This window comes from Schistocerca nitens, chromosome 11, assembly GCF_023898315.1.
Source record: "Schistocerca nitens isolate TAMUIC-IGC-003100 chromosome 11, iqSchNite1.1, whole genome shotgun sequence".
NCBI classification, from domain to species: Eukaryota; Metazoa; Arthropoda; class Insecta; order Orthoptera; family Acrididae; genus Schistocerca; species Schistocerca nitens.
In genome coordinates, this window is record NC_064624.1 from 47,108,825 (window position 1) to 47,126,269 (window position 17,445).

General features: G+C 41.5%; 1 protein-coding gene across 4 annotated transcripts in view; it reads left to right on the top strand.

The window, feature by feature from the left end:
* LOC126212971 (neprilysin-2-like) overlaps window positions 1-17,445 on the top strand; it is a 245,010-nt gene that overhangs the window by 195,673 nt on the left and 31,892 nt on the right. For all 4 annotated transcript variants that reach the window (XM_049940505.1, XM_049940504.1, XM_049940502.1 and 1 more), the window contains one exon: window positions 4,894-4,990. In XM_049940505.1, coding sequence (XP_049796462.1) covers window positions 4,894-4,990 — 97 coding nt within the window. The remainder of the gene's footprint in view (window positions 1-4,893; window positions 4,991-17,445) is intronic.

Consider the following 17,445-nt stretch of genomic DNA (forward strand, 5'->3'; position numbering starts at 1 on the left):
GTTCACCTGTGGGTGTGATCCGACGCAGGTGTGTGGGTGAATGGAAAGACTTGATACCGAATAATGGACATCATTTCTAGCAGGTAGTGTAACACTAGATATCTGAAAAGCTTGTGTACATTTTCTTATGACTTCAATCAGCACATCATCTACTACTACTGCTTGTATTCCTTCTCAATCAGTCATCGCCTATAACTCAGTGGATATATTGCAGAGCCCTGATATGGAATCGAGTCACAATACATTAAATGTACTATAGAAATATCTAGTTGGGGTGGAGTGAGGGGATCGCAAATACCGCTTACATTCCATGTCCCTTAGGCAAATCACTTTCAAAATTCACTGATCTTAGAACAAGGTTGCATTGTGGGCTTCGAGTAACTGGAGAGCTGGTCTGATAATATACACTCCAGTGATCACTGTCTTGGCGTTTGTCCAGATAGAAAAAACCACATCATTCAGAGGTAATGTCGTACCTTGATTTATAAAGCTGCGAATTATGAAAAACTACCCCAAACATGTGAAGAATACCAATTTAATTAATTTGCGTAAATTTTTATATTAATGTGGTGGTTGCAGTACAGTAGTGAATGGGAGGGAGGGAATGAGTGGGCATGGAGCACAACAGCAGGTTAAGTCCAGAATACTAGGTTAATTTGCATATTTTTACATAAAACGCAGTATAATATTTTAAGGGGGTGTGCAGCAAAGAAGAATGCTCCAGAAATGGCGTTCTAAAGGATGTGAAATTCGACAAGTGTACCAGGAAATGGTGGAAGGACATAACTAATTACTTAATTTGATATCAATGGCAGTAGAATATTTTAAGGAAATGGGTGTGACACGGAAAACCACTTAACAGCACAATACTTTAAGCGCTGACAAAGGCCCAAACATTAGGTTAAGACACCGAGAGTACAGTGCCAAACATTTGGTTATGCATCATGTTTGCTGCATGTAATTACTTCTTACAAGACCTACGTGTTTCCAGACAGCAGGGAATGATGAGCAAGGGAAATCCAACCCCCACAAATTGACATTCTTTTATAAATAAATAATACACTCTTTAATTTCCTGTTATGAGATCTTTCCTCTCCACCAATTTCCATATATTCCATACAATGCCTTGAATGTGCTAAGTTGTTTAAATAAACAATTTTCCACACAATGTCTACATTGTTTGACCAGTATTCCACACACTACAATCGAATACCCTCCAAATGATAAATCAACTGCGTCTTTTTCCCGCCAATTCCTAGGAAGGGGTGGCGCTCAGGTGACTTAGGTTAGAGGAGGTGCCCTTTCTTACCACCATGTTCTTAGGTTAGTAGAGGTTGCATTGTCCTGATGGAATTTGAACTTCCCGCCAGGGAGGCGTGGCGGGGAGGGGGAGGGAGTGTGGCCCTTTCCCACCTGAGAGGTTAACTAATTGAACAATTTTATTAAGTAGTCAATCAAATTGATAAGTGTGAGAGAGGGCCTATTCTAATAACTTAGACCTGAAATTGTACCTGTAGCTGTGAGGGAAATGGGGTTGTGGGGGGGATGGTGGGGTGGGGGGGGGATCAATATGTTAAGTGGCTGTCAATCAAAAGGAAATGGGGGTGACATGGAAAAGCACTTAACAGAACAATAAGTTTAGTACCTGTCAATCAAAGGAGAACAGTAGGTTCGCCCCTGATGTAGGCAACCTGCGATAACAAAATGGCCAATCACTCCCTTCGTGAGAGAGGAATCGAGTCAGAGGGGTTGGGGGAACAATAGGTTAAGTGTGGTGATATGGAAAAGCACTTAACAGAACAATATGTTACGTACCTGTCAATCAAAGGAGAACATAGGTTCGCTCCTGTGTGCATATCTACCCCTGATGTAGGCAACCCACAAGATGGCTCTGAATCTGTCTTGCCCCTCTACTGACAACACTGACCATTTCTGTCCTGTACCATTTCTGATGGTATGTAATTGTGTCTTTTTGGTAACATAAGCAAAAGAAGGGAATGGCTGAGCTCAAACAATGTATAAAGGCCTGTGCGCATCCATAAAAGATAGTGTTATGCATGTAGTAGAACAGTGACAGTGTGACGTACTACAAATTGTTTCCCTAAGGTGTAAACTTCAGTGCTGCAATTTTTATTGTCAGCAACTGAGACATCTTGCAGACGCAGTCCAAGAACAACGATCAGGAAGAGTGTGTGAAGTGAGGCTATTCGAAGATAACGCTCGCCGGCTAGTTGCTAGACTGACATAAAACACTATAAAGGAATTGGGCTGGGAAGTCATTCAGCACCCACCTTATTCACCTGATCTTGCGACCTCAGATTTTCAAATTTTCCGCTCTCTTTCGAGCTATCTTCAAGGAACTTTCTTTCTGGATGAAAATTAACTCCAAACATAGCTCGACAACGTGTTCGTCTTGAGACGTGATTTCTACAGTCGCGGAATCGAAACGATAACGCAACGTCGTCAGAGTGTAAATAGTGAAGGAGAATAAATTATCGATGGCTAAAGTCTCTGTTACGTGTATCTGCAGTACTTATGGAAAAACGCTATGAACTCATGCACCAATACAATATATCCAACGAGCTCAACACACCATCCTTCCAGGAGTTTGAGAGGTACGCGTCTAGAGAGTGGATGCTTCTCATAATATTGCACCAGGTCATACATAGACACGTTGGCTTCGACCTGACCTCCACTGTCAGAAGCGAGTGTAATTTCAGAAAAGGCCTACAGCAAGTAAAAAGTAAATGACGTATTATAAAAATGAAATAAGAAAGTATGTTAAACTTCTAGAGGTGAATCTGAAAAGTACAGCGTGGTACAACTCTCTCTCGTACTGAAAATAAGCTCGCATAAGGATAAAATTTTGATCCACACATCCTGCTGGTATGCAAATAGCAGAAGAATCAATTTGGAAGCATTAGATCAAGGCATTCATCGCATAAACCTTTCCAGTTTCAGCAGTGTAGTTCTTAATCAAGCAAATAATAGCACTCTGTTCTTCTCGGCAGTATCCCAATAGCCATGGGCCGAAGATCTCTTAGTATTACGACCGATTCGATACTGCTTTTTGCGAAATTCAAGTTTATTTGTATGCCAAAATCGGTTTTATTTTTTCGGAATTTGATGTTTTGAGAATTTTGGTTTTGTTTTCTGCAAATTTCGGAGATATTTTTGCTGAATTCTGTATTTTTTTGCAAAAGTAGATGTCATTTGTTGCCAGTTTTAGTATTGCTAAGCAATTCAATAATGCGTTGTCTACTTCTGGCTCTTATGCAATCACATATTCGGTGTAGCACTGATAGGTTGAGTTGTTGGATGTCCTCCTGAGGGATATTGTGCGAAATTCTGTCCAACTGGCCGGACAACACGGAGTGATGGTCTGGTGTGTCATTTCTTTCCGTAGCAGGACCGCTTTGATTATCATCCACGTCGCCCTTACAGCTCAGTGGTATGTCGACTATTTCTGTCCCCCGTAATGTTCCTCTTCATGGCAAGCCATCCTGGGCTTACATTTCAGCCATATAACGCGTCTCCTGCTCATGACGAGAGTTTCTACTGCTAATCTTCGTGCATGCCAAACCATACCTTGGCCAGGAAGGTCGCCGGATCTATCCCAACTGATAACACTTGAGCCATTATGTGTAGGCTCCTCCAGCCAGGTTTTGACGATCTAACGCACCAATTGGACAGACTTTCGCACGAAATTCCTCAGGAGGACATCCAACAACTCAATCAATCAGTGCTAATCCGAATAACTGGTTGCATAAAAGCCAGAGCTAGACTGACGCATTATTGAACTCCTCAGTTTATGATACTCTCTCGAATAAATTATCTTGTTTTTTTTTTTAATCGTTTCTTTGTCTGTACATGTACAGAACGTCTATCCTGTTTGGATAACTCGTTCATTTTCTTTTTTTACTCACAGAGTGTACACCTCTAATAGGAACGACAGGGATAAGTTAAGAGAAATCAGGGTTCGTACAGAAACATTCAGTTTCCTCTTACTCTATTTGACAGGAAAACAGGAAAGGGGTGACTAGAAGTCGTACAAGGTACCCTCCATCATGCACCGTATTACAGACTGCTTAGTATGTATGTAGATGAAAGTAAGTCGATAAGGCCCATTTTTCCCTTTCTAAAATGATATATTTCTATATTTCTGATGTCACCTACTCGTACAGAGATCTAACAGATCCTGACAGTGTTCACTGATTGGCTAGAACAGAACACAATGGAGCCACTGCCAGCCACAGTACAGGTGCCAAGGAGTTGTTCCCCTCGAAGACGATGGGTCCCGCATCATGAAGAACGTACTGGGATTCATCAGTCCATGTAACGTTCTGCCATTGTGTCAACGTCCAGTGCCGATGGTCACATGCCCATTTCAGTCATAGTTCCCAATGTCGTGATGTCAAATTTACACATGCTGGGGTCGTCGGCTGCTGGGTGCACTCTGTGTTCAGGCGCACTTGTACTTTTCCGAGCATCTAAGACTGATGTTAGCTCTGCCACAGTTCCTCACCACAGTTCCTACGATGTCCAACGTCCGTAATGAGAGGTGCCTGGGAAGTGGCTTCGCCTTGGTTTCGCCATCTGCTGAAGACGCTCACCACACCATTTCTCGAACTCCATACAAGTAATGTAGTTTCCGAAATTCTCATCTCAAGCCTCTGGGCCATCACACTCAGATAGATCGTGCACCTTTGCTATTCTACACACATACCGCACACTCACTGATACTACATACACGATGAATGTGTCTGACTCGCAGTCATTCCTCGCCAGGTGACACTGCTATCGCCAGGACGGGTTTATATTGATAGTAGGTCGGTGGCCATACTGTTCTTGCTGATCAGTGTATAATACAATGTGGTGTGATTCACTGTTTAGGAAGAAGGCACTAGACAAGGCCAAGTCCATGGTCGCCCACATCGCCTATCCTGATGAGTTGCTGGATGACAGCAAGCTGGACCACTTCTATGAGGAGGTAAGTCGTGACAAATCAATATGTAAACATGTGCATTGGCTGTAAGTGGAACCTCAGTATTGGCTACACATCTTGTTTGTTCAGCAATGCTTGTTTTATTCTGATCTCTCTGTACCAGCTGACGATTGTCTTGCAACATAATGATGTTTAATTACAAAATTGTTTGAATAAAGCGTCCTTGCTACAGCAGTAAATAAAAAACCTTCCTGCTTCATGTTTAAAATATAACACACATGCCTGCTTGGCGGCTGTGACTGTTTATAATAATAAAGCGTAATGCCCAATAGTACTACATCCACAGGTGGGTCATTTAGGACTTTTTTGAATTTCCCGACATCTTAGCCTAGCACATATGAGCCATCTTGCATTGCGATGTCATAGGGATGGGAGGAGGAGTGGGGTGAATCCATTGTTTATCCCAGAGCGGCCCTTGGTAGAGGAGGAGATGGAGAAAATTCTGTGATTGTCCCAGAACTGACCTTGGGGTGGAAGAGGGCTGGGATGACCTTGATCTGGTGGGGAAGGATAAGTGGAGGGGGCGAATCCTTTGTATGTTACACGCCTAATAGACACCCACTACTGATGTTCTGTCATGCATGAAGGCTTTTCTGCACCCCATATTCGAATCTTGTAGAGGTTAACCTTTTGAATCTGTGGAAATTTGCCTCATCACTAAAAAGTAGATGTGCAGAAAGATTTTCTTTCGCCGTAGCTCCATCGTTGTACCTTTCAAATAGCGTTGAACTCCTATTTAATTATGTAAAGATTCAGTTTAAGCTTCGTTTTACGGATACGCCAAGTACTTGATGTGGCATTTTTTTCTCCCTATCAGCTCCATGCGTCATTTTCATGGACTAGGCTAGAACGAAAAGCGAATTCTCCAAATGTTTTTGCTGACACATGTGGCTGTCTAGTTTGTTCAGCTTTGCTCGAACATCTTGTTTCTTCAAGTTGCCGATTCTGGGTTCGAATGCTGTTGGCATTTGGAGGTTCAAATGGCTCTGAGCACTATGGGACTTAACTTCTGTGGTCATCAGTCCCCTAGAACTTAGAACTACTTAAAGCTAACTAACCTGAGGACATCACACACACCCATGCCCAAAGCAGGATTCGAACATGCGACTGTAGCAGTCGCGCGGTTCCGGACTGAACAGCCGAGAACCGCTCGGGCACCGCGGCCGGCCATTTGGAGGTGCTGACAAAATCTTGTCTCCACTGTGTCACCATATCGACAGTTGAAAAAACTCTAATACACAGAATTCCTTGTGTATATGACCCACCATATTTACTTACAGCAACAAATTTTTCACTTGTGCCACACCACACTTATGTGGGTTTCTGATTCACTGTACATGGGCAATGATCGAAACTTTAAAATATCTTTCACATTATGTATAATCGTTACCGATATATCCCATGCAGCTATATATGTTTGTACTAATCTCTTTCAGCTGACCTGCAAATGTGTAGTGATAACTGTTTATGATGTATGTGAAGGGTGTCATGGCCATGGAGTATACACGGAGGATGTGACTGACACTTCAGGATGTCAAGTGATTGGGGCTGGCTGCCAGCCAATCATAGACCTTTCTTAGGCACCATGTTCTCGCAATGTTGCTTATTTTGTGCATATTATCATGCATAAAAAATTGTAGAACTCCAAAGGGTGTGATAATGTCGGGTGTGTTAGAGTAGTTAACACTGACCTGTATTTTAGTGCACGAAAGTGGGTTTACCAAACTTGGTTATCAACTCATTCATTGACAAAGTAAATATTCCAGAATTTGAATCGAGTGTAGCTGCCACATGAGAAAATTGCAGCGAAGCAGCTGGCTTTCATACATATTATAAAAGTGTATGTACACATCTATGTACATAAGTTTGTATGCATATATGTACACTTATATCGTTGTACAACACATAGTTAGGAAATATGATGTCATAAACGCTGATATGCATGAGAACGAAACTGCAGGGTGAATGTCACTAAATATACCATTTAAATATGCGTACAAATATGTGTGACTTGCGCATATGCAGGCTACACCAATGATAAAAATCTTCTTCTAAGTCCTTGCATCGGTTTGAAGCAAACTTGATGCACATATCACTATCTGGAAAGGATTACTGTGGAGCTAATAAACAACAACCTCCTCTTGGTATGGGGATGATAACATGGAAAGAGAAGGGTGAGGAGGAGAGGGACAAACAAGGAGAGGGAAAGAGGAGATGGACATAGATAGGGGGAAAAGGAGATGAAAAGAGAGAGGGGAAAGGGAAATTGACATAAAACAAAGAGTACAAGATGGACTGAGAAGGGGAGAGGACGAGATGAAAGGAGAAAGATGAGAGGAGGAGATGGACAGTGTGAGGGAGGAAGAGGAGATGAATTAGAGGGGGAGTAGGAGATGGACATAGGGGGATGGATCAGTTGAACAGAAGGGGTGGAGGAGATAGATACAGACAGGGGGATGAGCAGATGGAGAGAGAGAAGGGCAGTACATGGACAGAAAGTGGAGCTGTAGTAGATGAACAGAAAGAGATAGGCAGAGAAAGGGGGAAGCAGGAGATGGGCAGAGAGAGGGGCAGGATGACGTGGACAGAAAGTGGGGGTGTAGGAGATAAAGAGGGTAGAGGAGGAGATGGGCAGAAAAGGAAGAAGGAGAAAATGGACAGAGAGAGGGACAGAAGGACATGGACAGAAAGTTGGGATGGAGCACATGAACAGATAGAGGAGATAAGAGGAAATGGACAGAGAGAGGGGGTAGGAGAAGATGGGCAGAGAGAGGGGCAGGAGGGCATGGATAGAAAGAGAGGGTGTAGGAGATGATCAGGGAGAGGAGGAGCTGGACAGAGAAAGTGAGAAGCAGAAGATGGTCGAAATGTGGCATACATTCATACTGGAGCAATGCCAGCTACTCGGCTTGACACTTAATAGAGAGAAGTCTTCTAGTCCAGATACAACGTCAGTTAGGTTTCTTTCAAATCACACTGATGTAAAAGCTCAGAGTTAGCAATCACATACAACTACCCACTAAATCAAACAACTGTCCCTTAAAACTGGAAAGTGGCCCAGGTCACACCAGTACTGAAGAAAGCATATAGGAGTAATCCGCTGAATTTATAGGTTCACCGACATCTATTTGCAGTTGGATTTTGAAACGTATACTCTGTTCGAACATTATGAATTACATCAGAGAAAACGATGACTTGACATATAGTCAGTATTAATGCAGGAAGATCGTTCTTGTCCCACACAACTACCTCTTTATTAGCATGACGTAATGAGTGCTATCGACTCAAGATATTCCATAGTTCTGCATTTCCAGAAGGCTTTTCAAACCATTCCGCAGAAGGGACTTCTAATCTGATTCCATGCCTATAAAGTACCGTGTCAGTTGCAGGGCTGGATTCGTCATTTCCTGTCAGACAGCTCACAGTTCATAGTAACTGATGGAATGGTGTCGTGTAAAACTGAAGTGGTATCTGGTGTTCCCCAAGACAGTGCTATACGCCGTCTGCAGTTCCTGATCCATATAAAAGGATTAGGAGACAAACAAAGCAGCCATTTTTTAGACGTCATTCTTCTGACTGATTTGATGCGGCTCTCCTGCAATTCATCTCTTGTGCCAAGCTCTTCATCCCAGAGTAGCACTTGCAACCTATGTTTTCAGTTATTTGCTGCATGTATTCCAAGCTCTGTCTTCCCCTATAGTGTTTACCCTCTGAATCTCCCTCTGGTACCAGATATCCCATCATCCTTTCCCGTCCTCCTGTCGGTGTTTTGCATATATTCCACCCATTCTGCGGAGAACCTCCTTATTCATTACCTTACCAGGCTACCTAGTATTCGACAACTCAAATGCTTTTGTTCTCTTCTGTTCTGGTTTTTCCACAGCCAATATTTCACTACCGATCTTTCACTGTCATGCACTGCTGTACTCCAAACGTACATTCTCAGAAATTTCTTCCTCAAATTAAGACCTATGATTGATATTAATAGACCTCTCTTGCCCATGAATGCCCTTTCTGTCAGTGATAGTCAGCTTTTTATGTCCTCTGTCAATCATTGTTCATCTTGCTGCCTAGATAGCAGAAATCCTTAACTTCATTTACTTCGTAATCGACAATTCTAGTGTTAAGTTTCTCACTGTTCTTATTTATGTTACTACTCATGACTTTCATCTTTTTTCGGCTTATTCTCAGTCCATATCCTATACTAATTAGACTGTTCATTCCGCTCAACATATCCTGTAATTCTTCTTCACTTCCACTCAGGACAGCAATGTTATCAGCGAATGTTATCACTGATATCGTTTCACTTTTAATTTTAATCCTACCCTTGAGCCTTATTTTTATTCCCGTAATTGTTCCTTCGATACATAGATTGAACTGTAGAGGCGAAAGACTACATCCCTCTCTTACACACATTTTCTACATCTACATACATAGTCCGCATGCAGTGGTACAGTGCGTGACGGAGGGTATCCTGTAGGACTATTAGTCACTTCCTTTGCTGTTTCAAAAAATCGCAAACAGAGCGAGGAAGAAACGACTGACTGTGCGCCTCGATAGTGGCACTAATCTCTCAAATCTTCGTGGTCCTTATGCAGAATGTACGTTAGTAGCAGTGGGATCGGTCTGCAGTGAGCTTCAAATGCCGTCGTCTATCTTTTATCAATACCAGTCCTTCAAATTTTCTCAGAAGTGTTCCTGGAAAAGGATCCCATTTGAGTTCGCGAAGCATTTCCATAATACTTGCATCTTGTTCGGACTTACTGGTAACAAATATAGCAGCCCCCCTCTGAATTGCTTCGATTTATTCCTTTAAGCCGATGTGCTGCGGATCCTAAATGCTCTGTCAGTACTCAAGAATGGCTCGCACTCTTGCTCTGTATGCGAGTTATTTTACAGATTAACCACGCCTTCCTAAAATTCTCCCAATAAAATAAGTCGAGCATTTGTCTTTCATACTACAATCCTTACTCGCTTGTTCCACCTCACATCGCTTAACAACGTTGCGCCTAGATATTTAATAGATGTGACCGTGTGACTGTGTCAAGCATGACACTACTAATGCTGTATCCGAACATCAAGGGATTGTTTTTTGCACTCATCGACATTAACTTACATTTTCCTACATTTAGAGCTAGCTGCCATTCATCGCACCAACTAGAAATTTTGCTTAAGTCGTCTTGTATCCTAGAAATATCGAATTTCTCTCTTGCTCTTCAGTGGTTTTCAGGACCTCATGCGAGAAAAGGGCAAATCGAGCTTTACACGAGTGACGCTTCCTAAAACCGTATTTATTCGTGGAGAGAAGCTTTCCTGTATCAAGAAAATTTATTATTTTCGAACTAAGAATATATTCAAGGATTGTGCAGCAGACTAACGTTAAGGACACTGGTCTGTAATTTTACGGATCCGTTCCTTAAGCTGTCTTGTATACAGGAGTAACCTCCGCTTTTCACCAGTCTCTTGGGACTTTGCCCTGGCGATGACTTCGGGACAAATGCTTAGCTAAGTGAAGGGCCATTGCCGTAGAGAACTCACGGTATAACCGAACTGGTATTCCATCCAGACCTGGAATCTTATTTACTTTCAAATGTTTCAGTTGTTTCTCTGCGGCAGGGATGCGTATTGCTATGCCCTTCCTACGGCAGTCCGATGGTCAACCGACGGTACGTTTGTACGATTCTCCTGCGCGAATGGCTTCTTAAACGCTATGTTTAAAACTTCTGAATTCCCTTAGCTGTCTTCAACTGCCACAGAAGACTCGTGAACGAGAGACAGGAAGGATGCATCAGACCAGCTTAGCGACTTTACAGACAGCCATAATTTTCTCGAGTTCTCGGCAAGATCGTTTGCTACGACATGAAGTTGGTAGTTCTTGCATACTTCGCGCATTGACTTTATAACTCTTGCCTGTCATCATTTGTGTGTTCTCTTTTGAATCTAGAGTGCAAGTACTCTTTCAGAATTTCCTGAATTTCGTTGTCAGACCACAGAGGTCTTTTCCATCTTTAATCTACTTACTAGGCACATATTTCTCCAGAGCACAATTTACAATCCGTTTAAACTTTGTATTTAAATCCTCTTCGTCCATCATACTGGAAGTAAGTGATGTCAGCTCATTCCCTAAGTGGGACGTTAACGGCCTCTTGTCCGCTCTATCTAGCAGAAATACTCTCCTGTAGCCTTCTCGATTGATTTATTAACCTTAGTAACCGTAGTTGCTATAACGAGGTCATGATCACTGTACTGGCACCGTCTACGGTCAGGTCTTTTTGTGGCTGCCAAGGTCTAAGATATCTCCATTGTGTGTGGGCTGTCAAACTAGCTGCTCAAGACAGTTTCCGGAAAACGTGTTCAAAAGCACTTTTGCACGAATGTCTTCCTGTAACCCTCTGCAGTGGATCCGTAGTCGTCCCACTCTACACTCGGTTGGCTAAAGTCGCCTCCAGCTAGCATTGCATGATCTGGGTATTTTCGCGCTATTGACCGTAGACTATCTTTGAATTATTCTAGAACTTTCACAGCGGAATCGGGTGACTGGTAAAAATTTACAACAATTAATTTGATTTCAGTTAGGCGTGTTATACGCGATCAGGTAACTTCACTGTCACAATCAAATTTGACCTCAATAGAGACAACGTTTTTGTCAACTACAATGAACACTCCGCTCCCCGCTCCCCCCCCCCCCTCTATGGTGTCTAATTTGTCTTTTCAATATAACTTCTATGAGTCACTTGACCGAGCATCAGTCTTCCAGTCCTATTGGTCCCTCTTGGTTCCTGTGCATATGGACTTTCCCTATAGCTTACCCCTCTTTCTCTCCGCATTTCGAATATCTTTCACCGTTTCATATTGTAGGACGCTTCTTCCAGGTCGACAAATGCTATGAATTTGATTTTTCTTCAGTTTTGCTTCCGTTGTCAGCCGTAACGTCGGAACTGACTCTCTGTTTCCTTTCCTAAAGGCCAGTTAATCATCATCTAACAGATTCTCATTTTCATTTTCCCTTCATTCGTATATTATTCTTGTCGGTAACTGGGATGCATGAGCTGTCAAGCTGGCTGTTCGATAATTCTCGCACCTGTCGGCTCCTGCTATCTTCGCAATTGTGTGTATGATGTTTTCCTGAATGTCTGATGGTACATCGCCAGTCTCATATATTCAGCTCACCAACGTGAATAATCGTTTTGTTGCCATTTCATCTGATGATTTTAGAAATTTCGATCGAGAATTATCTATTCCTTCTTCGTTATTTGTCCTTAAGTCCTAAAATCACTATTAGATTCTGATTCTAATGCTGGAACACCTTCCTCTTCCCTATCGACTCCTGTTTCGTCTTCTATGACGTCATCAGACAAGTCTTCCCTCTCATAGAGGCTTTCAGTGTACTCTTTCCTCCGTTCTTTACTCTGCATTTAAAAGTGTAGTTGTCATTGCGCCCTTAATGTTAATGTTCTTGCTTTTAACATCACCCTAGGCTGTGTTGATTTTTCTGTATCCTCAGTCAGGCCTTCCGACAATTATATATTTTTCCATTTCTTCATATTTTCACGTAGCCATTCCGTCTTAGCTTCCATGCACTTCCTACAAGATTCTATTTCTGTATTCCTGAATTTCGCTGAACATTTTTGTTATTCGTTCTTTCGTCGATGAACTGAGGTATTACTTCCATTACCCATGGTTTCTTCACAGTTACCTACTTTGTATCCATGTTTTTTCTTTTCAACTTGTGTGATTGCCCTTTTTAGAAATGTCCATTCCTCTTCAACTAAAATGCCTACAGGGCTATTTATTGTAGCCCCAGAAAACTTCCAGCGTGTCTCCTCACTTTTTAGTACTTCAGTACCTCTCTTTGCTTACTGATTCCTTCTGGCTAGTCTCTTTAAACTTTAGACTACTCGCTCTTTAGCCTACTTTTAATCAGTACTAAATTTGAATCTATATCTGCTCCTTACAATCCAGTATCTGATTTGGAAATGTCTGCTTGATCATCGTCCAAGCTAACTGAAGTCTTCCACTATTCCTGGTCTTTTCCAAGTATATCTCCTCCTCTTGTGATTCTTGAAAAGATAATTCACTATAACTAGCTATTTCTTGCAGAATTCAATTAATCCTTCTCCTCACTCATTCCTACTGCAAACCCATACTTTACAGTAACTTTTTCCTCGCTTCTGGGCCTACAACTGCATTCCAGTCTCCCATGGCCATTAGATTTTCATCTTCCCTTACGAACTGAATTACCCATTCAATATCCTCATACAGGTTCTGTATCTCTTCATCTCCCGCTTGTGATGTTGGCATGTACACCTGAACTATTGTTGTCGGTGCTGGATTGCTATCGATGCTGATGAGAACAACCCTATCAGCGAACTATTCACAGTCTCTCTCTGTCCAACCTTCCTATTGATAACGAAGCCCCCGTTAGACTATTTTCTGCTGCTGTTGATAGTATCCTGTACTCATCTGACCGCAAATCATTCTCTTCTCTTTGTTGCCTTCACTGAAACTTAGAATACCTGGACTGAGCCTAGGAATTTCCCTCTTCGGATTTTCTAGCTCCCCTGTGACGTTCAACCCAGTTATTGGTTGTTCAATCTTTCCCCATGGTCACCTCGTCTTCGGTAATCCTCTTCCAAAGGGGGGACTAATCTGGAATCTTCTGCATATGGAGAGACCATCGTCACACTGTTCCAATTACAGGCCTCTCAAGTCTTGTGGATACACATTGCGTGTCTTTCACGCAGTGATTTCCACTACCTTCTTCATGCCGTTGATCATTCCTATTCTTCCGCCTTTTAGGGGCAGTTTCCCTGCCCAGGGGCAAGATATGACTTCTTATACTGGGAGTCTTTGGCTGCCAATGCTGATGATTTTCATTCTAAGTTCAAGCGGTGGTTAGGATCCTACCTGGGAACCAGGATGTTTTGATTACTAGACATAGGTACTACGCCTAGACTGTCGTTTACTGTCGCATAAAGTCATCGTAAGGTCAAACGCAATTGCAAAATGGATAAGACAATATATCTGCATGGTGCGAAAAGAGGCAGCTGATGCCCAATAATATAACGTGTGAGGTCATCTGAACAAGTACTAAAAGAAGACCAATACATTTTGTTTACATGATAAGGAACGATAAAATGGCTAACGTTTTCGGGAAAGTGAACCAAACACTGCATTTTATCGACAGAATAATTAGAAAATTCAGTAGGTCTAGTGACCATACTTACATATTTTTGTGGGGTATGAGGTGTGATTGATAGAAGACATTAGAAATTTTACATAAGGGCAACCTCTTTTGCATTATCGCGAAATAAGAGAGACAGTGTCCCGTATATGATACAAGAGTTTTGGCTAGCACTCATTGAAACAAAGGCGCCTTTCATTGCGGTGAGACCACCCACTTTCTCCAAGGAATGGGAAAATATTTTCTTGCCGCCCACCTACATAGAGAGAAATGACCATCATAATAAAATAAGCGAAATTAGAGCTCACACGGAACGATTTAAATGTTGGTTTTTTCCTTTGTGCTCCTCAAGAATGGAATGGAAGCGAAACAGCTTGAAGGTGGCTAGATGAACCAATTGCAAGGGACTTAATTGCGAATTGCAGAGTAGTCTCATGTTGAAGCACATGGAGGTATTTGTTTTCTAAATAAAACGCACCTTTTCTTGCTGCACTGTTTTTTTTTTTTTTTTTTTTTTTTTGTTTCTCCCAGACACGTTTCGCCTCTTTCACTTTAAGGCATCATCAGTGGGATATAGGATAATACAAATTTGTTTTAATACGTGTTATTTGTACAGTATAAAGCAGTTCACGTCTAGTTTTTTATGTTTCATAATCTACAAATAACACATATCAAAACAAAAGTGTATCAATCTAGATCTCACTGATGGTGCCTTTAAGTGAAAAAGACGAAACGCGCCTGAGAGAAATAAAGTACAGTGCAGAAAGAAAAGGCTGTTTTGTTGAGAAAACAGATATTTCTCTTCTTGCTGCTAACGATCTCCATGGGAACAAACTCATAGATGGAAGTGTTTGAGTCCGTCACACAGTAACAGTATTTATTCATAGTGTATGGGTTCATGATTTTTCTGAGTAAGTCAATGCATACTTTAATTCTGATGCGTCGTTTCTTTCCTAAATACTTAATGCAGTAATTACGTAATGTTTTGCCACACTGACATTGGGTAACTAAACAGAACCTGTGAATTTCATATTTTCATTGATGAAAAATTTAGTTAGAAATAGTAATCAGCGTTCCACGGCCATATTCGTCTATTCATTAGCTCTAAAGAACAATATATTTTTCTATTTATATAAAACTGCAGTTGCACAAAAATCTCCGTAATGAAACCGTCACAAGCAGAGGGTAGAAAGCGAAATGCTCACCTCTTCCTGTATTGTCTTTTGTAAATATCCATCATCGTTGACTCTAATGATACTGGAAATATCTGTGGGCTTAGGTGACACACTTCATAAAAGCTTTTTAATACCCAGTTTCAGAGACGTTTTGCAGCAGTGTTAGTAGATCATATATTACATAGGAGCTTGTGGCAGGGAGTAATCCAAACTAATCACACAAAGGAAAGAAGAGCGATCCACTTACTTTGTTAAGAAAATGATGAATGAATATGCTTTCTTCGTGAAACTGAATTGGACCATTACCCACCACAAATTTCTACTTAGAAAACTCTTGAAGTGTTTAATGTGAATAGTATAGTATTGAGTATGTCTGCACTTCCCCAACATAAAGCAAAAGTTGTCACAAACCTTGTGCAGAGAAAAAAATTGTAATCATCTGCAATATTTTTACTACTACAACTACTGATTTTGTTGCTAGTTATAGTTATAACTAACAAATATTCTTTAACATTTCTTTCATGTTGCATTATGATATTTTTATTATTAGCTCATATTCAATATTTTATCGTGTTTTCGCTATATTTCATGTCTGCTTAATGCGTCACAGTTAATTTGTTTTCTTTATTCTCCTCAATGCTGATATTCTTTCAGCTCCAGTGTTTCAAAACGTTGTTCAGTTGTCAGCTTTGAGGTGTAGGGAAAGCATCTACCGCTTGTATATTTCCACTCTGCCATTGTTCTGTACAGTTCCCTGTGGCATTTGTCTGAGGAGACCAGATTCATGGCATCATGTTGTTTACATCCCAGTCTTCGCAAAATTTTTCTTCCAGTAAGAACACAATGTCTACAGAGAGGTCAATTAGTGTGCCAGTCGCTTTTCTCCTTTATTCAAAAAAGTGAGTATATTCAAATCTAAGGATCCTGCCTGGAAAGAAGTTTTTAAGTTAATTTTTCCCATAATAGAGCCATGTATGCCAGTCAGGTTCCTTTCGTGGCATGCTAATGTTATCGCTCCATACTTAGCAAACATGTGTAACTGCTCGTTCGTCAGAAGATCCATACTTAAAGACCGGAAAATTGCACAGGTCACACCAGTACCCAAGAAAGTAAATAGGAATAATCCGCTGAATTACAGACCTATATCACTAACGTCGGTTTGCAGTACGATTTTGGAACATACACTGCGTTAAAGCATTACGAATCACCTCGAATAAAACGATTTATTGACAAACAGCCAGCGCAGATTTGGAAAATATCGCTCTTTTGAAACACAACAAGATCTTTATCCTCACAAAGTAATGAGTGTTGTCGACAGGGAATGTTAAACTGATTCCATGTTTTTAGATATCCTGAAGGGTTTGACACCGTTCCTCGCAACCAACTTCTAATTAAATTGGCAGAACACATACTAAATATAAATGGTCTATTAAAGAGATTGCCTGCTTTATGGTTGTCCGCCCTCTTCTGGAGTATTACTGTCTGTTGTGGGATCCGCATCAGATAGGTTTGACGGAGGACATTGAAAAAGTTCGAAGAAGAGTAGGTCGCGAAATAGGGGAGGAAGTGCCATGACCACGATACGCGAACTGGGGAGGCAATCATTAAATCAGAGGTGTTTATCATTGGAGCAGGATCTTCTCATCAAATTCCGATCACCAACTCTCTGCTCAATATGTGAAAATATTTTGTTGGCACCCACAACCAGAGAGAAATGATCATCACAATAGGAAAGGAGGAATCAGAGCTCGCACAGAAAGATTTAATAGTTCGTTTCTCCCGTATGCTGTTCAAGAGTGGAATAGTAGAAAAATATCTTGAAGGAGCTTCAATGAACCCTCTGCCAGGCACTTAATTTTAAACTGCAGTGTAATCATCTAGATGTGCACTCATCAGCCAGAACATTGTTAATACCTACCTAATAGCCCGTATGTCCACCTTTGCAAAGATAACAGCTGTGACGCGTCGTGGCATGGAAGCAGAGAGGGCTTGGTGTGTCGCTGGAGGGAGCGGGCACCACATCTGCACAATCAAGTCACCCGACTCCAGTAGATTCCGGGGAGGCGGGCGAAGAGCTCTGA